General features: G+C 42.9%; 1 protein-coding gene across 1 annotated transcript in view; it reads left to right on the top strand.

Annotated features, from left to right (window-relative positions):
* Positions 1-26,932, top strand: part of LOC125882871 (FYVE, RhoGEF and PH domain-containing protein 6-like) — a 31,450-nt gene that overhangs the window by 2,041 nt on the left and 2,477 nt on the right. Inside the window, exons 2-20 of the mRNA XM_049566802.1 lie at positions 198-2,259; positions 7,806-7,917; positions 13,060-13,127; positions 13,239-13,269; positions 18,708-18,859; positions 19,671-19,827; positions 20,363-20,450; positions 20,821-20,871; positions 20,971-21,029; positions 22,076-22,147; positions 22,630-22,698; positions 22,849-22,932; positions 23,107-23,186; positions 23,300-23,402; positions 23,486-23,629; positions 23,716-23,818; positions 25,803-25,897; positions 25,982-26,110; positions 26,194-26,342. Coding sequence (XP_049422759.1) covers positions 198-2,259; positions 7,806-7,917; positions 13,060-13,127; positions 13,239-13,269; positions 18,708-18,859; positions 19,671-19,827; positions 20,363-20,450; positions 20,821-20,871; positions 20,971-21,029; positions 22,076-22,147; positions 22,630-22,698; positions 22,849-22,932; positions 23,107-23,186; positions 23,300-23,402; positions 23,486-23,629; positions 23,716-23,818; positions 25,803-25,897; positions 25,982-26,110; positions 26,194-26,342 — 3,808 coding nt within the window. The remainder of the gene's footprint in view (positions 1-197; positions 2,260-7,805; positions 7,918-13,059; positions 13,128-13,238; positions 13,270-18,707; positions 18,860-19,670; positions 19,828-20,362; positions 20,451-20,820; positions 20,872-20,970; positions 21,030-22,075; positions 22,148-22,629; positions 22,699-22,848; positions 22,933-23,106; positions 23,187-23,299; positions 23,403-23,485; positions 23,630-23,715; positions 23,819-25,802; positions 25,898-25,981; positions 26,111-26,193; positions 26,343-26,932) is intronic.

The raw sequence follows: 26,932 nt of genomic DNA, 5'->3' as shown, positions 1-26,932 counted from the left end.
CTCAGTTCGTCCCCTCTGACCCGAAGCGTGACCCCTTGACCTGAGCATTAACCACAGCTCGCAGCTGTTGATGCTTAAAGTGTGGATGAAGCATGCTTTTAAATGTCGTGTTGGAGTTGTGTGATTCATATAAAAGGAAGGGTGAGTAAATGATTTTTGGCGTTTCTGTAAATCTCCTCCCTCTTCTCTACATGCAGGTGTGAAGAAGCCTCCATTAGCTCCCAAACCTAAACTCCCTGCCACCACCAAACCTTCTCCCCCGCCCATCGCCCCCAAACCGGGCCCTCTCTCCCAGTCTTCCGTTGTCTCCCAACCCTCCCCTGCCACCCTCAAGAGGACAAAGCCGACTGTCGCTCCCAAACCGTGCATTCCCAAATCCACAGCCTCGTCTCCCCCCGTTTCACCCCTGCCGCCCAAACCCGGTGAACCCCTTATCCTATCTCAGGAAGCTTTGGGAGATAGCCTCTCGCTTCTCAACTCCAGGAATGGGATTTTATCAGAAGCGAACAAACGTGACTCGGATTACATCATTCCCACCTGCTCGTGTGGGCTCCAGGACTGTTCCCAGTGTCAGCGTCTCGAAAACGGAAACAGAACTGAGTTTGGGAGCAATTTGCACAAAGGGCCGTTGCAGAATGGGATTTCTGCAGATGGGACAAGGCAGCAAGAGAAAGCAGAGAACCGGGAGGAGGGAGTAGCTGTGGAGAAGGGTGAAGGTGGAGGGATTAGCAGAAAGCCGAGGGATAAACCTCAAAGACAGAGACACCTGGACAGGGTGAACAAAGAGACGCAGAGGACTGAGGAGCAGAGAGCTTCAGAGACTTTAAAACACCAGGAAAGTACTGCTGCTGATCCTGATGTTTCTAAAGCGGATGTACGCACTGAGACCCAACGCAGAGATGTAACAGACTTTAAGTTGGCCTGTGATGTTGCAGGCAGCATCATTTTCTCCCCTGGTGTCGTTTCTCATGCTTCCTCTGCAGAGTCCTTTCAGGTAGACTGCAGTGAGCCTTTCAGCAAATCATCTCCTACCAGGATACACCCTGATCTGCAGGTCCCTGCTGCCCCCAGTAAGCCTCTCCCGGTCCCTCAGCCACGCAGACTTAAGAAGCCAGCCCTGGTGAGGCAGGATGGCGTGGAGGGCAGTGCCCAGGATCAGGTGACGGAGGAACAGAAACAGGGGCTTGACTTACGAGAAGATGAGGGTAAACTGAGTCTAGCTGGTCTGTCTCTCAGTTCGGAGGGCGAAGAGCTCAAACAGGACCCATGTGATGACCTTTTACTCCAAAAAGACTCAGGTTTGGAGGATGATGAGAAGGACGCACCCGTCCCCCCTCCTCGACAGACCTCCCTGTCACCTCGCCTTCACAGAACATCGCACATGCCCCCGTCTCTTAACAAAAACACCTCCCACTCCTTAGTGCAGCTCTCACATGCTGACTCAGTGAGCCACAAGAAAGATGGTGAGGAGCACCAGGTGGAGGAGGATGAAGAGGACGGGTACGGCGACTTTGAGCGCTACCCGATCACCCACAGCCTCCCAAAGCAGCTCAAACTCGGCTGTCATCCTCTGGTTAACGCGAGGAAAGCCTTTTCCACCGAGGATCAGCAGTCACCGAGGGCGCCGCCCAGGAAACCTCAGCGACACAGCCTCCCAGCGCCCCCTCTGCCCTCCATCTGCCCCCCTGCACCTCCACATGCTAACACCCCGATGAGAGAGCTGCCTGCGCCTCCTCAGGAGAAAGCAGCCTGGCGTTTCACCCGACCCTGCGTGACCTTCTTCAGCCGGCAGATGCCCACCAGGAGCAGCGTGCCGCCAAAGGGTCGAGCTCCAGCACTAGGGGGGAAGCAGAGGGCGCAGTCCTTCTCTGCAGCTGACCTGGCAAGCCGGGCCGACTCTCAGAAGAGGAGCCTCTCTTTCCGGAAGCTGCTGGAGCTCCGGCTGTCTGTCAAGATGCTGCCAAAGCTGCTGGCCAAGGGAGGGCAGTCCCTGGACTGTACCAGCGTGGAGTCGAACCGTGGGGAGAGAAGCCTGGAGCGGCCCAATAGCTGCATAGTGGAGTCTGATATCTGTGGTGAAAACGGAGATGGGTCAGTGGAGTACGAGAACGTGCCTTTGTATGAGGAGATCCCCGAGTACATGAACCTGCCGTTTCACAGTGGGAGGCTTGGCTGGTCACATGACCATGATGAAGACGATTCAGACATCTATGAGGTGCAGGATCCCTATCACAGGTGCCACGACCACGAGTACGAGAGGTACGGTACTTTACATATTTAGAAGTTTGTAAAGATTTTGTGATTATTTTTTATAATGGATTAATCTATCTATTTTTTAGATACAAACATTCTCATTTTACAGCTAAACAGTACACTAAAATATGTTACATCTACTAAATGACCATTAAGTGATTATCAAAATAGCTGTTTATTTATTTTCTCCACCAACTAATAGATTAATCTAATAGATATTCTAATAGATTATCTTGTCTTTACTCATCTTTCTAAATCGTCACAGGTGTGTTCTCTAAAGACGATTCATCATCTGAATCAGAATAATCTCTCTAATAAATCTAATCTAATAGAAAATACTAAAACGTGTGTTAAACAGCTTTTATCAAAGAACTTTCCCAGCTGAGTTCAAGTAAAGACACTTTTATGCTGTAAACAATGGCTGCCTGTGTGTGTGTGTGTGTGTGTGTGTGTGTGTGTGTGTGTGTGTGTGTGTGTGAGAGAGAGAGTGTGTGAAAAAAAGGAGCCTGAGAGTTGTCGTAGGCCGAGCTCCAGAGCCGCTGTACAAGTCCCGCTGCCACCCTGTAATTTCAGGTGACCCATAGCTTCAGTGTGGGAACCTCTGCGTGCGACAGGTTGCACAGGTGACATTAGCGGTTCGCCTTTACAAGAGTGTGAAAGTCGGCCTTTGAGCCAGTGGCATTGGATTTGAATAGAACATTGATGTGCAGCAGGTCGGCCTGTTTTCCTGTGGGTTATTTTCAGTGGCCAGGGCAGGAAATGTCTGAGAATCGCAGAAACGCCACACAGCTCTCTAGAACAGGGAAAATAAACCTCCAGCAACCACCAGCCTCCTCCTCCTCAGCCTGCACGCCCTCGCACTGCGTTTAGCCTCTTCCTAACCTCATCACTCCACTTTTTCTCCTCTGTGTCTCTGGTTTGAGTTTAGTTCTCATCCCGGTGAATGAACAAGTTAGTCGTCTGTCAGTATCACACCTGTGGAGAAGCAGCAGTTTGCACATAGATAAATTAATAAACTTGACATGATTTATCGTGGGAAGATGAACAAAACATTTATTACTACAAAACCTCCTCAAGCAATGAACATGCTCCTGGCATACAAGGCAACAAATAAGACAGACAAGTCATAGAAACAAGAGGTTGTAAAAGAAACAAATAAAAACACTTTGGTGTATAAAAATCAAGAAAATAAAAGACGTTTAAATGAATTTAAAACTCAAGTAAAATCAGGACAGGCTCTCTGATAAAATTATGTTTTAAGATGAGACTTAAAAGAGATCACTGACTCGGCTATTACCAAGATAATAAAAAACAGAAAATAGACTAGAAGCTGAAACTAACACAGCAGATAGCTCAAGTTGAACGTGGTGGCTCCTCAGAGCTCCATTGCCAGCCTCCGAGCTTCAATGGCCGGCGTCCAGGCTTTGGGGCGCCTCGTGGAACTTTCGCCTCTTGTCTAAACCCAGCATTCTCACCTTGATGTGCTCTTAGGCACCACAGTTTGGCACTGATAGATTTGACATGAATCAGTACTTGGTAGTACAAACGTAATTCACTTGGGACCTTCAAGTACCAAGATTGGTACCCAGCCCTATGGATGTTCCAATACCAATCTGACTACTTGGCAAAATAATCACCTCTTCAGTGAAACATTGGCGGTGGTATTAAATTGATCGGCAACTAATAATTGTCTTTATAATTTGTTAATTTGGAACTTATTTTTCAATTAACTGATTAATTGTTTGGTAACTGAACTAAAGTTTATAAAAAACTTATTCAGACAGCTTTTTTGACCAAAACCAGAAGATACTCCGTTGTGTGAGTCAGTTTGTTTTTTCTGGCCACTTGGGGGCACCAGAACAAGCTTTAAGTACAACAATTGACATATCACCTTCTTAAAGTGATAGTAATCTTTCATTTGGAGTCACGTGTCTGGCCACCTGAGGAATTTAAGTCCAATGTTTACTGTACTTTTAGCTCTCTTTTGGTCTCCACACCAACTCCTTCCTGGGGACATATGTCTCTTTAGCAGGTAAATGCTCCACTGTGTTCACCAGTGTGTTGCTAACTTTCTCTATTCACTGTGGAGTGCTGTTCAGGTGGTGTGCAGTGGGTTTATTGCAGAATGTTTCACTGTAAACGACACTGATGAGAGCAGTGAAGCAAAACAGTGACGCTGAAAGAGGCTAAAACGATCTGTAGAGCTGAGTCGAGTGATAATGCTCTGTGGATTTGTGGCTTCAACTAGCCCTCTTCACAGTGGAATAATCAAAATAATAATGCAATCATTTGATCCATTTTAATGTAAAAATATTGATTTGTGCAGCTTTAAAGGGACAGTTCACCCAAAAATCAATCAACTTTTTATTCATTGGATTAAAATGTGCTATATTGGGATATGTATCATTAGGGGGATGTGAAATGAACTATATCGGGATATGAGATTTTAGTCATATCGCCCAGCCCTAACCTGTAGTGCTCCTTATGAGTCTAGATTGTTTTGTTGTGAGTTGTAGAGTGTTGGAGATATCAGCAGTTTACTCTAGATAATCCACAGACCTGGTTGTGAGCAGTTTCATGTAGGAACTATTTTCTTTCTACTGAACTACACCCATCAGCTGTATCACCTCGCAGAAGGAAGCGCACATCTACTCATGGACGAGATGCTTGTATCAGCACAAGATGTAAACATTAATGGCGTCCTCTTCGGGTGATCTGTAAAGTAGCTAGCTCAGGGGTGCTAGTTGAGCTAGCAGTAGATGCACACTTCCTTCTGCGTGGTGACACGGTTAATGGTTGTAGTTCGGTAGAAAGAAAATAGCTCCTACTTGAAACTGCTCAACGGCTAAGAGGAAAATATGGGATAACTGTCTCTTTAAGAAACTAAAACTGGAGAATCTTTGGCATTTTGCTCCGTAAACCACTCAAACAGCTAATTAATTGTAAGAATTAGTGTGTTACATGTGTAAACTGAAAAGCCGAGACACCACCAGCAGATTCCCCCTGTCCCATTCGTGCTATTAAGATCCCACTGAGCCACTCTGTTCTTGACATGAGGCCCAGGCGATGAGGAGCTGTTCCCATGATAGGTGCCATGCATCCTGTTTCCTCTGTCAGACTGTGGCACCACGGGTGATGAGGTCGAGGCCACGCTAGGTGCCGATGAGGCACGCTGGCGTGAAATCGGCCGTTAAAACAATTATGATGTACCCTGCTTCTTAATTCTGTCTGGTATGCAGAGTGGTTAGCCGAGGGGTTCTGTGCTGGAGAGGAGGAAGAAGGAGCGAGTCAATCTGTAGTGTTTCCCAGGCATCTGAGCCTGTTAAGTTTATGTAAGTAGCCTCAGGCTGTAAACAAGTGGTGCTCTGTGCCTGATCCAGTGTGTTGGAATGCTCCACTATAGAGAAAGCATAAGGGAGAAAGAAGTTAGGAGAGGAGGGTGGGAAAGAGGAAGAGTATGTGTTACGATTTAGGTAAAAGAAACTGTCAGGAGGCACGTAAGAAAAACAAGGAAGTGGAGAGAGTGGGCGATTGCTGATGAGAGTGAAAGGAAATTTGAGGATTTTTGGAGTCCCACAGTCTTTCCTATCTAATATTTATTCTGAGCCATCACCCTTTGCGCCAAACTTCTACAAGCTGCTGTACAGAGAGAGGTGTAAGGAGGAAGGAACAGCAGCAGCATGACGGGGCTGAAATCAAAACACATTAATTCCTCCTCATTTCTTTGAAATCAGACAGTTTAATTGTACAGAGGAGATCAAAACATTAGTGACACACAAACACATGTTGGTGCTTGTACCAACCTGGCAGACAACACTTTTCGTGGGTAGAGCAGAGCCAGCATGTTGTCTCGCTGCCAGCAGCTCGCCTTAGAAAGACGCAGGTTTTAATCTGTTTGGTGGAATTAACAAGAAAAAGAATAGAAGATACTAAAACACTAGTCTAGTATTAGGAACCTTTCTTAACAATTCTTTGTATTATGCATTTTTTAAATACTTTTTAACAATCAAATATATGTAACGGGCTGATTTTATTGACAAATTAAGTGTTTTTTACTTTTTCCTGACCCTTGGCCATTGTTCTGTTAGCTCTTTGCCTACTTTTCTAATGCAGGACGAGGCTGTTTAGCTGAGGGTGAAGACTCAGTGGATATAGTTTGTGTTCAGGTGTTTACAGTGTCCTTATACTGTGAGAATTTTTTAAGTTTACATGTTTATTAATGATCTAAACTTTGAAAATAACAATTTAACTTAGTTTTTTTTTAATGTTTATTTTTTATTTTTAAATGTTTTTGGGCCCATTCACCCTTTGAAGTGGGGTTGTATGAGGTACTTATCCACAGTCAGTGTATTACCTACAGTCAATGTAAAGAAGCAGGCAGGAGTACCATCACGAAGGCTGTGAACAGGGGCAGCAGCAAAATGTATTTAAGCCACCAAAAAAATTCAATATCACTTTAAGTGTCGCTATATTTAGAATATTTTCACCACTTTACCATCCGACCAGACAGTGATTTCCTACTGGAACTCAAGCCGTTCATTGCTCTCTTCAAAGCCAGACTCCATTGAGAAAAACAGTGATTTATTATTGCTGAACACAGGAGCTGCTGGTCTACTGCTGCCTCGATCAGTTAGCTTGTTTCTGTTCTTGCCTGACTTCGATGTTTTAAAGGGAAAGTTCGGACTCACCAAAGTCACACAGCGACGCAATCAAACTAGCTGATCGAGGCAGAGGTACACCAGCAGCTGCTGTGTTCTACGAGCCAAAATTGCTGGTTTTGTCAATGGAGTCTGGTGGCTTTGACAAGAGCGGAGATGGGGAACTGAAGCTCTTATCAGCTTCCCTTTCAGAAAGGGCTGTGTGACAGAAAAGTAAAGCAGGGAATATACTCTCAATATAGTGTAGACTTAAACTGATACTGATTTTTTTTTTTAGGTGGCTAAAATACATTTTGCTGCTGCCCCGTCCACAGCAATACGTTGCTTAACTTCTGTGTTGGTACTATGATAAGTACCTCATACAACTCCACTTCAAAAGATCCAAACTGTCCCTTTTTATCATTATTTTTGTGTCCATCAACTAATTGAATAACTGTCTAATTGTAAAAATGATAGCACGCAACAAATTGGATTCTTGTTCTTATTTTGGGGGGTTGTTTATGACCCTTTAATCTAATAATACTGTCCTAAACTCTGTCATTGATCAATCTTGTCTATGTTTTACTTCACGCCGGGGATTTAAAGCTCAGATGTTGTCACGGTGTAATCATAATCTTCCATTGTACAACACCTCTACATGAGCTTCTCTCTTGTCCTGACTCACAGGCTTCCAGTGAGTCAAGACTAAGTGTGTTGAGTTTATCATAAAGTCCCCCTCTTGCACAAACCTTTAATCTTTATTCATCCAGGGAGTGTTTGTTTGGACTCACACTCCTCTGCAACCCTGCCCCGCTCAGCGTTCACACATTCAGACATCCCCTCTAAAGTGGAGCTGAATTCTGCTGCGTGTGCCGTGTTTAACCTCTGTCTCTGTTGAATGTGTGGTGTGTGCAGTGACTGGCTGGGGCAGGACGTCCACTCTGAGGAGGAGGAGATCCACAGCTCAGATGAAGAGGACAACAGCTCCGCCTCCAGTAAGGAACACCTGGACGAGGCGGGCCGACAGGTAATCACCTCGCTCTAAACTGTGAGGGGAATTCAGTCAGTTTACAGAAATTCCTATAAAGTGATGACTTAATGAGGTATGGTTAAAACTGAAACTGAAACATTTGCCAGCACCGGATGACGGATCATTTCTGTGCTTGTTTAGGCCGCTACTAAAACCAATTAAAATGTTTCTGTATCAACATGCTACCAGTTTGCACCAGTGGAGTTGACTTATTACAACACACATCTAGTTAAACATCCTTGTTCTTGTGTTTTTCTACAGCAGCTCACTCCTGAAACATAAACAGATGATTTTAGCGCAACGAAACAGCAGATTTTAAAAAGACACCCTTCTCCCGCAGCTCTCCCCTCTCTGTCCTAAGCCCCTCCCACCAGATGACTTCATACTGTAATCCATTGTTTCCCATACATTAGCCATTTTCTCATTTGAACTCTGAACAGTGTCCAGAGGATTACCTTTCACACATGTAGCACACAGCAGGAGATAGTCTGTGTCAGAACAGTTGTGAACTACTGGAAATACTCTCTTGGTTTGGGTGAGGGGTAATGCCCACATAGAGCGTGCAGGAGGCAGGACTTGATGCAGATTGCACCGTTGTCATGCAGCCGGGTCTTTTGCCGTTCCTTGAATTTGTCTGTAATTTCAGTTGTTACCTGTAGCGATGGAAGTTCCTTTGTCGTCCTCATGTAAACAATCCTTTATATTCACCCTTAGATGTTAGTTGTCTTCTGGTTTTGCGATAGAAACGTCGTGAACACTCCCGTCAACTACCTGCTCTATTCACAGCTGGACTCAAATAGACATTACACGGACTTTGCACTGGGGAACTAGCAGCATAAAGTCCGTTTAATGTCCAGCTGATTGGGAAGTTCTTACATACAGCTCCTCTGGGTAATGTTGAGATAATTCCAGGTTTGCAGTTCATGTGTGAAAGGAGCTATTGATTCATCTTATTTCTTTATGTTATACTTTATTTTTATTACTTTTATGGAAAGAAAAAAGCAGACAAAACCAATAACAACAGGTGAAATGCTTAACATCTTGTAACACAGAAAATGAAAAGAAACAAGGTTACAGTGTAGTATCATGGATAATAGGTCCTTAATGTCCATGATCGCCTTTTAAGATCAGGAAGATCCTGATGATCCTTAACTTTGATTCCTGGAGAGCCTGGGTACTTTTAAGGAAGAAGTCTTCCACTCATTCATAAGCTATAGTCCATTTGTTATGTCTTAATACTGAGGGGGGATAGAACAGAAATCTACGGAAGCGTATTGCATTCACTAGACAATTTCAACTACAGGATCAATAAGGGTAAGGCACCTAATTAGTTACACACAGGGTATGATAATCTAGCTATGTTTTTGACTGCATCCTTCTAGTGTAGGCCTATCGCTCAGTGTAACACATTAGGTTAGTAACAGGTTGTAACGTTAGCTGACAAACATATATGGGCATGATTTCAGTTGTCAGGTATTGTTACAACCTGTTATTAACCTAACCTGTTACATTGAGCGATAGGCCTACACTAGAAGGATGCAGTCAAAAACATAGCTAGATTATCATACCCTGTGTGTAACTAATTAGGTGCCTTACCCTTATTGATCCCGTAGTTGAAATTGTCTAGGAGCAGGAGCATGGATACAAAATACATCCATGAGCAGGAGTCACCATGGATGCAGGGGTCACTTGCAGGTGCCAGGTGGGAGCTTCTCGCGAGATTTTGAAGTATCTCGTCTCCTTGTTCAGGGAAAAAAATTACCACAAAGAACAGAAAAAATTACCACAGAGAACAGAGCTGCTGCCCGCTCAGCTCCCAACAAGGCGGTCCGTAGCGGCGGGGAGTGAGGTGGAGGACACACTGTGATGCAAGGCTCTCGCTTACATTAGCCTCCTGAACATGACCTTGAAGCAGAAGGCTAAACTGTTTCTCTCCATCTCTGAAATGCAGACTTTCTCTTTGATAAGTCCATCTTCGTGTTTCTGGGTTGCTTTGCAGTGTAGGCAGTTGTTGCCAATGCTGGAATAAAAATGTGTTCTGCAGGATTGTCCACCATTTAATCAGGCTGTCACCATCTCAAGGGGCGTGCACGCACATCTAAAATTGCAGGCCAGCCAATAGGAACACCCTCTCTTTGAAATGACCTGTGATTGGGAAGTCTACTGTCATGGGCTAGATTTTCTGAAGCCTAAAAACAGAGTGAAGAGGAGGTGCAGAAGTCTTGTTTTCCCTCACACCACTTGAATTACAAGATGCTCAATGTTTATTGTGGAATTTTTGCCCAGTGACGCCAAAACTAAACTGCCTACCCCATAGCATTTTTATAGGAATGATACTGTTTGAAGCGTTTTGATCCATATAAGCTGTTTATCACTGTAACTGTGATCACTTTATGTGGTTTCCACTGGCCCTGCCCACACTTTTCTGCTGGAGAAAAAACAGTCAACCATCAACTGTTACATGCCAGTCAACAAGCCTTTCACACAACATGAGGTGGTGCAGAAGCTCTTGAGTCTGATGGACTATCCGACAGAGAGCACAAGTCAAGTCTTCTCACACCGAACATCACGAGCACCAGACAAGACTAATGTGAAGAACCTGTCAAGCTCCTCAGGCAGTGGTTTATCTGCTCGCCTGTGGAGTTCATCTGTAGCAGGCACCAAGACTTGGTCTGCAAGGGTCATCCCGGCAAGAAAGTGGTATTCTCGTTGTCTGTCATGAACCACAGGAAGTTCATTTTCATGCTCCTCTTCTCTTTGAAGACCAACAACTGCAAAGCTGCATTATTAACACTTTATCAGGCACCTGGTCTGGTTTGAGGTCTTTCTCATCAACTTGGAACTGACTCGTCTTGGTGCCACAGACTTCATCAATTTCATAACTTTGAGAATGATATAAGATGATAAACTACTTACATTTGGCTATTGCAGGAAACTACTTCATTCATTCATTCATTTATTTTCCGTAACCGCTTACCCTGTTGGGGGTCACAGGCTGGAGCCTATCCCAGCCGACATCGGGCGAGAGGCAGGGTTCACCCTGGACAGGTCACCAGACTATCACAGGGCTGACACATAGAGACAGACAACCATTCACACTCACACCTACGGGCAATTTAGAGTCACCAGTTAACCTGCATGTCTTTGGACTGTGGGAGGAAGCCCACACTGACATGGGAGAACATGCAAACTCCTCACAGAAGGGCTCCCAGAACAAGGAACCCTCTTGCCGTGAGGCGACAATGCGAACCACTGCGACACTGTGCGAAACAAAACAACAAACACACTGTTATGAGCCTAAAACGTGTTATTTGCCTGTTTTTTTTTTACCAATAAAGAGTGGTTGTAGCATGTCAGCGACCTTTACATTTGAGTCCTGGTGTCAAAGTTATAATAAAAAGTGGGTTCATTGGTTTTTGTATGTACATCTTTTGCCATTTGTGTGGACATCAGTTCAAGATGGCCCCCAAATGAACCCCATGGGCCATGAGTCGACCTTGGCAACAAGAAAAATTCTTAACCAGACACCCTTAGGCCCTGATCTCACAGAAAGCAGCTGGAGGCGCCTTTTTGTAATTGTTTTTAATGAGAATGAAGCTTGCGGCATTTGCGCTGCTATGCTCCCCACGTTTTTGCCGGAGTGCCCTGAACTCCTGAAGTTGAAAAAACTTCAACTCAGAGTGGAAAAGTGCCCCATGTCATCTCTTTGTCGTCATCTTTTCTCCCATCGTCCAACTGGATAATTTGAGAGGCGGGCCTTCTGTGGTGGTCATGACAACAAGTTTACAGTTGGTAAACAATGGAGGAGAAACTGGTGGTAGCTGCTGCTGGATACCCAGAGCTATACGGCCCGACGATTGACAGCAGGTTGTCAAACTGTCCCTGAGTCATCCTAAAATACGCCTGGAAACAGCCATCATGGAGGAGAAGCTCCTGGACCAACTGGTGGTACTCCCCATGATCCAGCCTCTTTTTTAGGGTCTCACGTACCCACACAGATCTCTGTTTATCTGCTGACAGCCTCTCACCCTCAACCAGAGCTACAGACAGCACCCTCTGCCTCAACATTTTAGGAACTAGATACTGATTACTGTCAAATTACTAAAAGAAATAAATGGTAGATTGATAACACGGGAAGGTTAGAATAAGGAGGTGAGTCTCTGGTTGCCTGGCATCAATAAAAAGTTGCAGCAAGAAAAGGCAGTGCGGTGTGCCTACGCTTTCTGTGTGACCAGGGCCAAAGAGTCCTAAAAAGCAAGGTCACGGGTATGTGGGAGCCTATTTCTTCTGCTAGACCATATGTTTGTCATGTAATGTTTCTTGAACTCCAAGTTGGGAACTGCTGCGTTAATGTAGCTGCTTTTATTCCCACTTCAGAGATGAGGAAAAAACTGCCGAAATGTCACTACTGCCTGAGTAGGAGGAACGCCAGAGAAACTCGTAGGAAAACCGACTCCTAACTGTTTGCAGACATGATGCCAACGTGTAAAACTGGCAGAGCGTTTACAGATTACAATGGAAGTCTCATATCACCGCCGGTGACTAAAGCGTCACTGGAGCCACTGGAGATTGTGTGCACGTCTGCTGCCAAGTGTGTTCATTACAGCTCTGCAGAAGTGTGTGTGTTGGAGGGAAGGGGGGGTGGTGAGCAAACACAGAAGAGTTACAGGTTCAGGAATAGCTCCCTCAATGAGCTTTTTTTTTTTTTGTTCGTCCTGTGTGACCCTCTCTATGATTCTGTCAGCACCTGTGTCTGATGCCCCACAAACCTCCAGGGTATCACAAATACAGGCTCCGATAGGACCAGTAGGACATTTCAGTTGAGCGGGGGGGGCAAGGCTGCTGTCCAAATTAAGTCATTGAAAGACCGCCCCATTACCATTCAACAACACACACCGCGAGAAAGACACAGGGAGAGGGGAGAAAGAGGGAGAAGAGAAAGGTCGGCGCTCTACTTTCAGGCCTGATTGAGTTGTTGTTTGGACGGCTGTAAACTCACTCCTGATGGTTTGACAGAGAGAAACAGGATCAGAGTGATCATGGTGATCTGCAGCGAGCCTGTGAGTGCACACTGATGTGTTTAAGTCAGCCGCTGTTGGCATTTCTGTCGCTGAACTGTTTGTGTTTCTGCCCTTTCAGCAGGAGGATGAGATGAAGAGGAAGAAGGTGGTGCACATCGCCCAGGAGATTATGAGCTCTGAGAAAGTGTGAGTGGTTTTACAATGAAGCTGGAACACGTAACATCACTCCTGAAGCAGAATCTCAAATGTGCTGTGTTTAATGTTTGTCTGACTGATGTATTTCTGCTCCCGTATCAGATTTGTGGACGTCCTGAAGCTCCTTCACATAGTAAGTGTCGTATTTATTCAAGAGTCTCATTAAAGGAACAGTTGTTTCAGCAGCCTGACATAATAAATCACACTGTATGTTTTGTTCCCCGCGCCGACACTGGGATTGTTTTGAATGGCGTTCAAAGCTTTTTTCTTTCTCAGGGATGGACCTGAATTAATGAGGTTCAGGCTGGTCTTTGCTCCAGTGCCCGTACAGAGCTGAATAATGCTGTTACTTCACGGCTGAGGCTTTTAAAGTTGCTGTGTTGGAGGGTTTTGGTTTCCTGGGGGCGGCAGTGGGCAGGTAAACGACCGCCACAAGTAGGGAGGCGGCGCTTTGATCAGACACATTATGGGGAAACACTGTCAGGCAAGAGTGTGTGTTTGTGTGTGTGTCTGTGTGTGTGTTTTTGCAAGAGAAGAGAGCATGAGTAAGACTTCATTTGAGGTTTGGCTCTCTTGAGGTGAAGCAGGGAAGTTCGTCTGGTGAATTTAAATACCAAACGTTTGTTTGCCAACTTTTCCAACTCCAACAAATCAGTGGGATAAAATGGGCAAAACAATATTTTCACTAATATGTATCAGGCGATATCTTAGTGACACACATTCACAGGTATTTCTGCTTTATTTTGATGACAGTTTCGGTCAATTTGTGTTTTGTTTCACAGTCATTATAGTTTGATAGCTTTCTTGAAAGTACCCTTAAAGGTATACTATGCAGAATTTTCCAATAAAAAAAACAATGTATCGACTCAATTACAACCAGTTATCCGTCTCAATCATCACTTATGACCCACTAGAAGTGTGTGGTGGTGTATTTGTTTGAGGAGACTCTGCACTCTGCCTGTACTTTCTTATTCTCTTTTTACTTTATGTGCTCGGGGCGTTCATAGTCATTAGTTCAAGGTCTGGACAGTTTTATATATTCAGGGTCGTACTTTAGTTTGGCCCTGTCGCCAAGCTAGTTTGCTGTCTCTGTCAGGTGTCTGAATGATAGTCATACAATCGACGATCCAACCCTCTGTGCAGGAAATTCACTGTACTTCAAAATAAAGTGTGTTTTTATTATAAACTTAACACATTCACAAGTCACTTGCAGTCCATACAGAATGGACCTGTCACCCACTTTTGGGAACCAGTGCTCCAGGTTGTCTAGTTTCATATCTTTGCGCTAGCTTGAAAAATTAGCACACCACAGCCTCTTGAGCTATTTGTTGCAGTTGTATCAGGGTGGCCACGGTTCTTCCTTTTGGTCGCCACTGTCTTCATCCCCGTCCTCTCCGTCAGTGCTCGCAAGAGCAAGTGAAAGTCAATTTCACTCGCGTTTGGAACGGGTTTTGTCCACTTCATGTTTCAACTCACTATATTTGCGTATTTCGGTGCTGTGTCCATGATTTTCATAGCTTCTATTTGGATGTGTGCTGCTACTACTTGATCACTACATTTTTACATAGTCCCGACCTCACCTGTGTGTTGATACTGGCTGGCTGTGGGCTACACGCTGTAAGTAATGATGAGAGGGATTACCTCCGTCAGATTCTATACATAGTTTTTCAGGAAAATCCCGCAAAGTATATTATTTATGTAGTTTATTTACAGATTAATCCTGTTTCATAGGTTCATCTGAGAGTTTTCCTACATATGTCACAAAAGAGCAACTTCTAATTCTTTCTTTTTTAAAATTAAATCTTAATTAAAACAATTGACATGTGAGTTACAACAGCATATTAGAATAATAAAATAGTTGAAAAATAACAAGAGCTAACGCAACAGAAACTGCTCGGGTAAATACATATTTTTACAGCTTTAAAGATAAGTGTAGTGTATGTAGTGTATTATTTCAGTCCAGTGTCGTCTTTTTGGGTCTTGTATAGAGTCCATTTTTCCCATTTTCTTCCTCGTTGTGCTTCTTGTAGTCTCAGTATGTGTCAGTTTCTCCGTTAAAAAGATTTCGTCCACAATTATTAGCCATCGGTCACTTCCTGGTGATAACTTCCTTGCTTACACTAGCAATAACATTTATATCCAGTTATTTTTCCACATTTCCAAAAAAACATGAGAGAAGTCTACATCAAAAGACCCACACTCTCGCCCACATTCCTGCCAACTACGAAGATGCTTACTTTTCACTTTTGGTGTAATAAAGAAACCAATCAGATTCTTCCATGAGAATTCCTTCCAGGTTCGCAAATTAGTGGTTGAATGGTGTATCTTCCACATATTATGCCAATCTTCCGTTATCCCTTTATTAATCTACAGCCAGTGTAAGAAAATATGAAAATAGTCACCTATTAGTACCAAGAAATATTTTAAAAAGGGACTTTACTGCACTGAAAATATGTATTTTCATGTCATGTGTGGCGGTGTGTACAGAAATCTTAAGACAGCGGCAAATATGCTCCTCATGCTGCACGTCTCTCTGTTTTGAATGAAGGATAACAGTAGCCATGTGACTGGATGACGTCTGGTTTAGTTTTTTTTTTGTGTGTGTGTGTGTGTGTGTGTGTGAAATTGCATGGAAACATGTTTTACTGTACACACTGACGAGCAAAGTAAGGTTGTGACTTCTATTGTCAGTGCTTGTAAACTTGGCTTGTAAAGCTACAATATATTAGCGTACTTTTAATCTGTTTTAGTTGTGACTTTGACGGAGGGAAACTCTGCCCTCATATATGTTTATGCTTCTGTAGTGGGTCTGTCCTGAGGGGAATCACAGGTGAGAGGGGTCGAGAGTCCACCTGTCTGGCCGCCTCAGACGTGGCTTTAGTGGAACCCCCTGCAGGATTAGTAGAGAACGTCGCCCCGTGGCTGACGGGGGAGGGCGAGGCGCGGCGCTCTGTCCAAGAAAAGAGGTCAGATCGCATTCTTCTCTGTGTGCAGACGGCCCGGCCGCGCAGCAGCTGCTTCCTCAGGCCACAGAGACGACCTCCAGACACACACATACCTTAGATAATCCTCTGTGTGTGTGTGTGTGTGTGTGTGTGCAGTGTGTGTTGTGTGTGTGCAGGTGGGCGCGTGGGTTGGTGGCTGTGTTTGTTCATACTTGTGGCGAGTCGTCCAGCTGAAGTGTTTACATTTTTTTGTCCCTTTTTTGAAGTTGGTTAAGTTGCGGCCGATGTTCATGTGCGTTTGTGAATATTAAGATGGCGGTTTGTCAGTTTACCTGAAAGTGGGCAGTTTATAATTTTTACCATTTGTGTCATAAGAGCCATATTCAAGAAAAACATTATTGGTTTAGGAGCCGGGATAATAGTGCATGATAATTAATACATCATGATGTAATTTAATGGGCTGAACTTGTGCAGCCAAACCCCCAAATCTTTCTTTAAAATTTATATTTTTGCTTGTTCTTTGTTTGTTGTTTTGGCATATGGAAAAATCGAGACAGCTTAATACCGCAATATTTTTTGTGGCAACATTGCATAGATACACGGACACCAGGTATTGATTTTTTTATTTCATAAATTAAGCAAGATTTATACTTGTACATCAGCTCTACGCTGTAGCCTACACCGTTGTGAGCATTTATACTTGTGCAGTGGTGTGTCTGTGTCACTCTGCATTTACACCTCCAAAACACTAGTCGGCAGCGAGGTTTCTGTGAAGTGCTGTAAAGTTTAGTTGATTCACATTAAACACACATTAAACATGGCTTAATAGAGACAATTTCAAACACAAGTACACAAATCAGCTTCACTATAACTCACAGCATTCACAGACAAACACTTGTCTTTATCTGGACACATTTTCCCCATAAATACAACATGCTAATGTTATTAGCACAAGCCTATGGCATTTTACATTGTATAAATTAGCCTAGCAGCTAGTGGACTTTTACTCTACTCATATGAAGCCAGGGACAACAGCAACATTTAACAAAGGTAACGTTACAAAATTCAGCTCCATTACAACTCACAAGGTTCACCGACAAAACAACTGTCTTATACTGAACACGTTTTCCAAACAAATACAACCTGCTAATGTTTTTAGCACAAGCCTATGGCATTTTACATTGTATAAATTAGCCTAGCAGCTAGCGGACTTTTACTCTACTCATATGAAGCCAGGGACAACAGCAACATTTAACAAAGGTAACGTTACAAAATTCAGCTCCATTACAACTCACAAGGTTCACCGACAAAACAACTGTCTTATACTAAACACGTTTTCCAAACAAATACAACATGCTAACGTTATTAGCACAAGCCTATGGCATTTTACATTGTATAAATTAGCCTAGCAGCTAGCAGAGATTTCCTCTGCTCATATGAAGCCAGGATAAATCACACACAAGACTTAAAATGCTATTTTTGTGGAGGCTTTATTGTCTTCACAATTTATTGTTTCTTATCTGTGAAATTAAAGTAAATAAAAGCTTTGTTTCCACTGAGGGAAATGGTTTCAGCTTACAGAAACAGACAGGAGGTCTGCATCACTGTGACGTGTAGTTACATTTCTGGGGAGGTGCACGTCAGGCTGCAGCGTAGGGTATGGCGCCGATTCGAAGCAGGATTATAAATCCTGCATTATTGATATTGAAAGAAAGAATCAGTCCCTCAGGGGGACTAATTCTTATTATTTTACAGATTACACACAGACACATGCACAAACAGAAGCTTTACACATGCATTGATGGAGAGATGTCAGAGCGAGGGGGCAGGCCATGCCTTGCTCAGTGGAGCATGAACTGGCACCTCTCCAGCTACCAGTCTACACTTTGCGTTTGGTCAGTATGGGGGCTTGAACCAGTTCCCAAGCCATGTTCACACAGACTGAACTACTGCCATCCTGTTGCAAATACAAATGAAACTTTTAAAGCCCACTAGAATGGTAGGAAAGGTTTGCGCACACTTTCATCTATGCAGTGTTTCACTTTATTGTTGAGCTTTCAGTCATCAGAGCGTACATACGAAGCACACAAAGCCACCTAGAATAAAATCAATAGCTTTTTCAGTCCACTTGATACATGTTGATGCAATAAAAACGACTCTGTATCTGTAATAAATGTAGTGGGTTAAACACTTTAGTGGGTGGAGAGTGTGAGTGTCACATGTTTTTTAATGCTGTCACATGAAAGTTGATGTTGCAGTACATTGAGACAGAGAGAGAGAGACAGAGAGAGAGATCACATATTAACCAGGACACTGGGATCCTGCGTGGCCTCCCTGCTTCCTTCCAGGTGGATGTGTGTGTTGGCACTCTGAATGGTCAAGAGTGCTGAGTCGGCTGTGTGTGTGTGTGTGTGTGTGTGTGTGTGTGTGTGTGTGTGTGTGTGTGTGTGTGTGTGTGTGCGCGCAGAGGTGTGGGGGAAGGGTGGAGGAGGGGGCAGTTTATGAGGTGATATCCAGGTGTTCCTGTTCAGCTGCAGTACATGTGTGTGTTGTCATGCCTGTGTCACCCCACCCTGTACAGCTGTGCTCGTAGTAACGACGGTGCTCACCCTCTGTGTCCTCTCAGGACTTTCGGGATGCTGTTGCCAAGGCAACCCGTCAGAATGGGAAGCCGGTGGTGGATGAGCGGATCCTCAGTCAGATCCTGTATTACCTGCCACAACTCTATCAGCTCAACAGAGACCTGCTGAGGGAGCTGGAGGACAGAGTGGCACACTGGTAAACACACACACACACACACACACACACACACACACACACTACAGCACCAACAGTAACCCTTCAGACATGGTACTTAGACCCTAGTGTTTCCACCACAAACAGTCCTCTTAAACGTGGGCGGGGTTGTTGTGTCAATAAATCATCTGGACAAACTACAATGACCAACTTCCACACACCTGTCCCTCTCACCTCACCTAGTATCTCTGCATCACATCTCACCCTCGCCACCCCTGCAGCTCTCCTACTCCTTCCAGAGGAGGTGCAGCTCACAGTTTGAATACCCCTTAATTAAAGCACTTACATAAGGGAGTTTAAACAAAGGTGAACGCTGAAGTTTCACCCAGACTGTCTGCTGTAGGAGTCAGATGTTATATTCTGCAGAGCTGCTTCCTGTTTCAATACTGACTCTCTGTAATTGCTGTCATTGTGCAGGTTCACTGTGCACTTACAGTTTTAATAGACAGTTTGGGCGCATGCATCTTCTTTTTCTCTAAATAAGTGTTTTGTACTTTGTGGTCAACTGGAGGTTTGTTTACAGCCTCTCAGGTCATGTTGGTCACGCTGCTGCTCTGCTGGACTCGATTTTAGAGAAGAATAATATTCAAAGTTACATAAAAATGTAGTTGTTTTCCATTAAAGGAAGTTGTTTAAGCTCAGGAAGTAGTAGCTTTAATAACAAGTAGGTATAAGACATTTTAAAAAGTACATATCAGTGAACATTTTTCTGTCACCGATCACCAACTTGAGCTCTTTCCCTCTTCATCTCCTGCTGTTGTTCAGTGAACTGTTCGTGTCCGTCTGGTTTCAGGAGCGATCACCAGAGACTGTCGGACATCTTTGTCCAAAAGGGTCCTTATCTGAAGATGTACTCCACCTACATCCGGCAGTTTGACAACAACGTGGCTCTGTTAGACGAACAGTGCAGGAAAAACACCGCATTCGCCGCTGTTGTCAGAGAGTTTGAGGTAAAGCTGGAAGCACAGTTGTCTGTTTGTTTTTGTAGGTTGCATACTCCTCGACTTTTAAGGCTCTCAGCTGTTAAACTTTCTGATAATTAGCTTGAACATTCACTGAAATGTGTGCAAGTTATTACGTTGCTGCCGTGTCAGCTCTGCTCGCATATAGCTGTTAGCTGCCCTGTTAGCATGTCCAATAGGCACAATGCAGAAACACACAGATAACATAGGTTTGCATACCTCACTGACCCTGTTAACTCATCCTCAGTTGCACCTGACAGGTTTGTTGCAGCTCATCATGAAGACAGGAACACAACACATGTTAAACAAGTCCTTTTAGGCTCATACTCTTTCTTGTATGTTCTTAATTATATTAATGCTAATAAGTAAAAGAAATATAGTTTATTCCAGCTCAAAAGGTGTAACTGACTCTTCCTGTAGTTCATCTGTCTGCAGCTTCGCCAGTAGCAGCCGTCTAAACTCTCTCCACGTGTCTCAAACAGCTGATTGGAAGCTTCAGTGTCTGTGTTTGTTTTTGTGTCAGACGAGTCCAAGATGTGCCAGCCTGGCTCTGAAACACTACCTGCTGAAACCAGTGCAGAGGATCCCTCAGTACCAGCTGCTGCTCACAGGTACAAACACCACGAAGCATGCTCACTCCTCCTTCTGGTCTGTTTTTACAGACACTGAAGGTCAAAGGGTTTATTGAATCAAGGCACTCCTTTATTGACAGCACATGAATGAAACCTGGGGCTCAAGTCTTTGTTTTGGTGCCATACTGGCACCCAGTGGACAGAACCAGTAAAATAAACCTGAGGAGCACCAGTTTGACAGGAGGGTAAAAGGTTGCATCAATAAAAATGTCTGGCATCTTGTAACTTTCCGTTGGCAGACAGCCTCTCCGTCCACTTCCTTCTGTGGCTGTCTTTGTACCCAGCTGTGGTGAGATGTGAACACTGTGCACCTTTTTTCGCTCAAAATTCACTGAAATGTCTTCTCCAGATTATCTGAAGAACCTCCCAGAGGACTCAGAGGACTATAAAGACACACAAGGTCAGATGAAGGACAGTACTCCCCATTAGGATGATTATCTGTGCTATACATGGGTAGAACATGACAAACACTAAAGGTTTATCTTTGCTCTCTGTGCAGCTGCCCTCAGCATCGTCAAAGAAGTGGCCAACCATGCTAATGACATCATGAAACAAGGGGTAAGAACATACTCCACACAAAGCTTTTAGTTTTGTCTACTTCTGTTTGGGACAAACATGACTTACAAATAAAAAAATAAATGGAAAAAATAAATAAATATGGAAATATATAAATATAGGAATAAATTACAGAAATAAAAAAATGCAATAATAAATAAAGGATTAAATTAATAATACAGAAATAAATGTATAAATAACTAAACGAACAAATAAATACAGGAATAAATACATGGATAAAATCAGTAATGCATGAATACATGTTTAAATAAAATAAAGAATAAATAAATAAAAACAGGGATGAATAAGGAAATAAAAAATGCATTGATGAATAAATTAATGAATAGATAAAGGAATAAATAAATACAGAAATTTAAAAAAGGATTAATAAATACAGAAATAAATAAACACAGGGATAAATATAGAAAAGAAGTGCATTAATAAATAAATAAAGGAATAAATAGATACAAAAATATTTACATAAAAATACAGGAAATAAATGTAGTTGAAAAGAGATGTAGAAATAAATTAATTTTAATAAAGCTAAATAAAGATTTTTATTTGTTTATGTCCTGTTTAATTATTAACTTTACTTATTTGTGCATTTATTTTTTTTCCATTTATGTCAACATGTATTTATCTATTTATTATTATCTATTATTTTATTTATTTATTTATTTATATATGCATTTATTTATTTCTGTATTTACTTATGCATATATGTATTTATTCTTGTATTTATTTATTTACTAATATATTTATTTATTTCTGTATTTATTTATTCTTTTATTTAATAATTTGTGTATTTATTTATTTATTTCTGTATTTTTTTCTGTATTTATTTATTTATTTGTTTGTTTATACATTTATTTACATATTTCTGTATTTATTTATTCTCTTATGTAAGGGTTTATATGTTTTGTTTATTTTTGTATTTATTTATTTTTTCCTGTATTTATTTATTCATGGATACTAAGGCCTTTTTTTGTCCTCCATACACTTCAGCCTCATGTTTTTCTCCTCACCTCCTGGATGTTGTTGTTTTCCAGGATAACTTCCAGAAGCTGATGCAGATCCAGTACAGTCTCAACGGTCACCATGAGATCGTTCAGCCAGGCAGGGTAAGTCATGAAACCAAAGTTCATACCTCAGTTAGTTCTGTCACGGTGGGAGAATTTTCACACAGGTGTAAATTCTGTCAGAAGACTGCCAAATACCAGTTAGTGATATTTTAAACTGCATTTGTTTGCCTGTGTTTAGCAAATATAAAGGTGATGCAGAAACATTCAATTTTAAGATTTTATGCAGGAATCTCTTAAGTTTTAGAAAGCACACACGGCACAGCACAGACTAGTGTGAGCTTCAGAGGAGGATCATCAACATGAAAACACCCAAATGAATGTTTATGCAGAAAAAAACACACCTAACACTCAGAAGTATTTATACTAAACACAAGTACCTACTCCCACACCACCCTCTTCTGTCCTTCTGTTTTATGCACTGATTGTTTTTAACTGTCTTGGAGGGTTATTATTTCGCCCTTGGGCTCCACGTACTGTTGGTGTTATTTTTAAGTTCAGACCAAACACATCTGTATGTGCAGGTGTTTCTGAAGGAGGGAACTCTGATGAAGCTGTCCAGGAAAGTCATGCAGCCGCGGATGTTCTTCCTGGTGAGAGACAAATGGAAAATCAAGCTTATGTTATGCTTTCACATTTCTCTTTCCTGTCTTTCCTCTTAAAATGGAGTTGATTTAAATGTGTTTATATTGTCTTGTACCTCCTTAAAATCTGACAGAATGTTTTTCCTAATGTGTCTTCAGTTTAACGATGCACTCATGTACACCACTCCGGTCCAGTCTGCCCAGTATAAACTCAACAGTGTCCTCTCTCTGGCTGGGATGAAGGTTAGAGACACACTGCCAACACTCCACACCGTGATGGAGGCACACTCATGTTTTGTTCTAATCTTTCTCATGTTTGGTGTTGATTTAATTTTCATATTTGATTGCAAATTATTGAGGCTGCAGCAAAACTGTTGATGTATTTTAAATGCGAGTGTTTCTGTGTGTGTCTTCCAGGTGAGTAAGCCCAGCCAGGAGGCCTATCAGAACGAGCTGAACATCGAAAGCGTTGAGCGCTCTTTCATCCTGTCTGCCAGGTCTGCACTCTTTGTAATCAGCACACTCTGCTCATAATAAGCTGCAGGCATTTATACATTTAATTGGTTTTGTTCGCTGTAGCTGAAGGTCCTGGTGTATTCTGTGCTTGCAGCTCGGCGACGGAGAGAGACGAGTGGCTGGAGGCCATCGCTAAGGCGATAGACGACTACACAAAGAAGAAAATAACCTTCATATCAAGTCGAAGCCAGGAGGAGGTGACGCTATAAATCTGTGTGGGTGTATTTTATAATTTCACTCTGTGTGTGTCCGTGTTAACCCTCGATCTCTCTCAACTCAGGCGGAGGGTGTTGTCGACAGCGGGGCCCCGTTGGGTTCAAAGGCGCCCATCTGGATCCCAGACCTGAGGGCCACCATGTGCATGATCTGCACCTGCGAGTTCACGCTCACCTGGAGGAGGCATCACTGTCGTGCCTGTGGCAGGGTCTGTACCGCTGTGACTGACACTGCTAATACAACACATTGTTTAGTTAGCCTCCTTCTCATGGCAGCTACATGTGTGTCTTACAGGTGGTGTGTCAGGCGTGCTCTGCCAATAAGTACTACCTGGAGTACTTGAAGAACCAGCCGGCACGTGTGTGTGATCACTGCTTTGCCAAGCTGCAGGAGAACAGTGAGTAAACAAGGACAAGTAATCTGTGCTACAAAGGCAAACAGGAAGTAACTGCACATTTGGTCATAACTGAGTTAAAGGTCCAGTATGTAGGATTTAGGGGTGTTTAAAGATGAGCCGTTTATATCTACATACCTCCTTCACGGTGTCCGCCATGTTGTTCTACAGTAGCCCAGATCACACAAACCACACACTGGCTCTAGATAGAGCATTTTTGTGTCGGCCGCTGTCATTCTCTTATGCCCAGTTCAGACCAAAGATTTGCGACGAGACGAGGAGAAACAGGCAAGTACTTGCAACACGTCGTTCTGCAACATTCTAAAAACGTGGCAGTTCACACCAATGCAACGAGATGAGATGGTGTATCATCTCTATGCAACGACTCTGTATTTCTGTTCTGATTTGCAGCTTTTCCGTTTTATTTTCAAGATTCAAGACATTTATTTGTCCCCGACGGGCAATTGATTCTGCCGCAGTAGCAATAAAAACAACAATGACAACAACAAGGTTGACACACACAAGGCAACAGTCACATAAAATCAGCCGTAACTAAATAAATAAAAACGCACACCCTCTATAAAATGTGAACTAATGATGATGCTACCTGTACTGTACAGAGTTAGGCAGTGAGATGGCAGAGGGTATGAAGGAGAATTTGTATCTGTTAGTTTTGGCTAGTGGTTGTCTGAGGCGGAATATAATATAATTTGTAGCTTCTTAAAATATGAATGAGGATAGTGATAGTGAGATACTGGCTCCAGCTGCATTTGTAGCAGTACAACGGTTTCGTCTTGTCACAAATCTTTGGTGTGAACTAGGCTTTACACGCTTAGCAAATGGGAGAAGTTTCAGTTGGTTGCAGTCTGTGGCCTTGCCACTAGATGTCACTAAATCCTACACACTGGACCTTTAAAGCCAGAATCGTTTTGGTTTTTTATGTCATACTTTACCATAACAAGTGTTAAACCATCAACAGATATATTACTGGAAGAAAAAAACAGCGAGGGAAATAGATAAGAACTAGAGTAAGAACTAAACTGTAGTTGACGCACTCTGGCTAGTGCAGGCTAGCTGGTGAGACAGCCGTTGCTAAAGCTAATTGACCAAGGTTTTCCAGTTTCCTGGAATTGAAAAATCAATTTTTAAGCTCTAAAATCTCAGTAACTGAGCTTGTTATACTATAAAAATAAGACACTAGCTAAATATGAAATAATGATGTAGAGAAAAAAGTAACACCAATAAACTAGTCCTGCTAGAAGCTAACTAGCGTAGCTTAGCAGAGTAGATGTACCTGCAGTCTCTGACTCAAGTGGAAATCATGTGACTGCATGTGGTTAAGTTACCTTTAAATCACATATTTAAATGTATTTCATTGAAGATTCATTTAATTGACTATTTAATTAGTTCAGATAGCTGAAGAAAAAACATTTTATTTGTAGATATTGTATTTTCCTCCTCGATTGTTAAAACGACATAAGAAATCCAAATGTAAAATCCACATAAAAGGTTTTACAGCTTGTATATGAGTTAATCAGTCCACCTGAGAGCCTTCAAACGTCAGACCTGTTTTCTTTATTTCATTGTTTGTGTTTTTAAAGTAGTATTGTCACTGATATATCTTCTTCCTCTGTGCCATAGAGTTTCATCTTTATCCAAAAACTGTTTCGTACCCATCAATGAGCCACTCTGTTGCCCTGGGTGACGTGTTGCTTCATTACCATGAATACACACACTGTAGTTTATTTTGACTCAGTCCCGCATACACCGTCCTGCTGCCACAAATACACACAAGAGTCCCAGATGTGAATGAATCCGCTGCTGAACATAGTCCCCAACAAATGCACCAATTCCTCCTCTTTCAGTAACAATTGGTGAAAACTACCGGCTGTTTAATGTTTGATTATAAGGCCTTTGACACGACACGACATGATTCAGATTTTTTGCTTGTGATGGAAACATACAGTTTTGGTCAATTAATTTTCAGGCGACCGCTGCGCCTCCACATCAGTCTCTCCTATCAAATCTGGAGCTTTCTCCTTCACCAGGAAACAGAAGAAGATTCCTGCTGCACTAAAAGAGGCAAGCAACATAAATTAACAATAATGTTTTGCATCATGTATTGAGTATGTGAGGGAATTCATTTTCCTCGTGCTGTTCTTCCAGGTGTCCGCTAATACTGAGAACTCCTCCATGAGCGGCTACTTAAACCGGTCAAAAGGCAACAAGAAGCAGTGGAAGAGGCTGTGGTTTGTCATCAAGAATAAAGTCCTGTACACCTACGCTGCCAGTGAGGTACGCACACTGTGTGGTTTTGTTGTGTTACTACACTGTAGCTTTTGATGTGTTTTTGGTTGACTGATTATTTCTGCCTCCAGGACGTCGCAGCGTTGGAGAGTCAGCCCTTGCTGGGTTTTTTCCTGAGGGAGGAGAAGAACGGTCCGGCTCAGAAGCTGCAGTTCAAGCTGTATCACAAAAACACGCTGTTTTACATCTTTAAAGCTGACGACATCCCCACTGCACAGAGGTATCAGGGCTAAAATCAGGCCTTAATGTTGTAATCCTAGATTTCAATCGGGGCTAATTTGGTGACCTGTGTTTAATATGATAACAGCAAGTGCAGTTTGATACGACAGGAAACACTCACTGAACACCTACATTGTCAGAAATACAGCAGAAGAGCGGCAGGTGTGTCTGTTTATAGTGCAGCCAAACAAACTCACGTTGTTTTAATAAAGAAGTCAGTCAATAATATTTATAACTATGATTTGATTTGAGAGGCGGGCCTTCTGTGGTGGTCACGACAACAAGTTTACAGTTGGTAAACAATGGAGGAGAAACTGGTGGTAGCGGTTGCTAGATACCCAGAGCTGGAAATGACTTTACAAACCGCAGTTACCACCATCTCAGTAGAAAACAGCAGGCATAGGAGGATGTAAGCACAGTACTTGAAACAGCCATCATGGAGGAGAAGCTCCTCGACCAACTGGTGGTACTCCCCATGATCCACCCTCTTTTTTAGGGTCTCACGTACCCACACAGATCTCTGTTTATCTGCTGACAGCTTCTCACCCTCAACCAGAGCTACAGACAGCACCCTCTGCCTCAACATTTTAG

The sequence above is a fragment of the Epinephelus fuscoguttatus genome, linkage group LG22 (assembly GCF_011397635.1).
Source record: "Epinephelus fuscoguttatus linkage group LG22, E.fuscoguttatus.final_Chr_v1".
Taxonomy (NCBI): Eukaryota; Metazoa; Chordata; class Actinopteri; order Perciformes; family Serranidae; genus Epinephelus; species Epinephelus fuscoguttatus.
The sequence above is the reverse complement of the archived record's forward strand: the minus strand, read 5'-3'. Positions and strand labels throughout refer to the sequence as shown.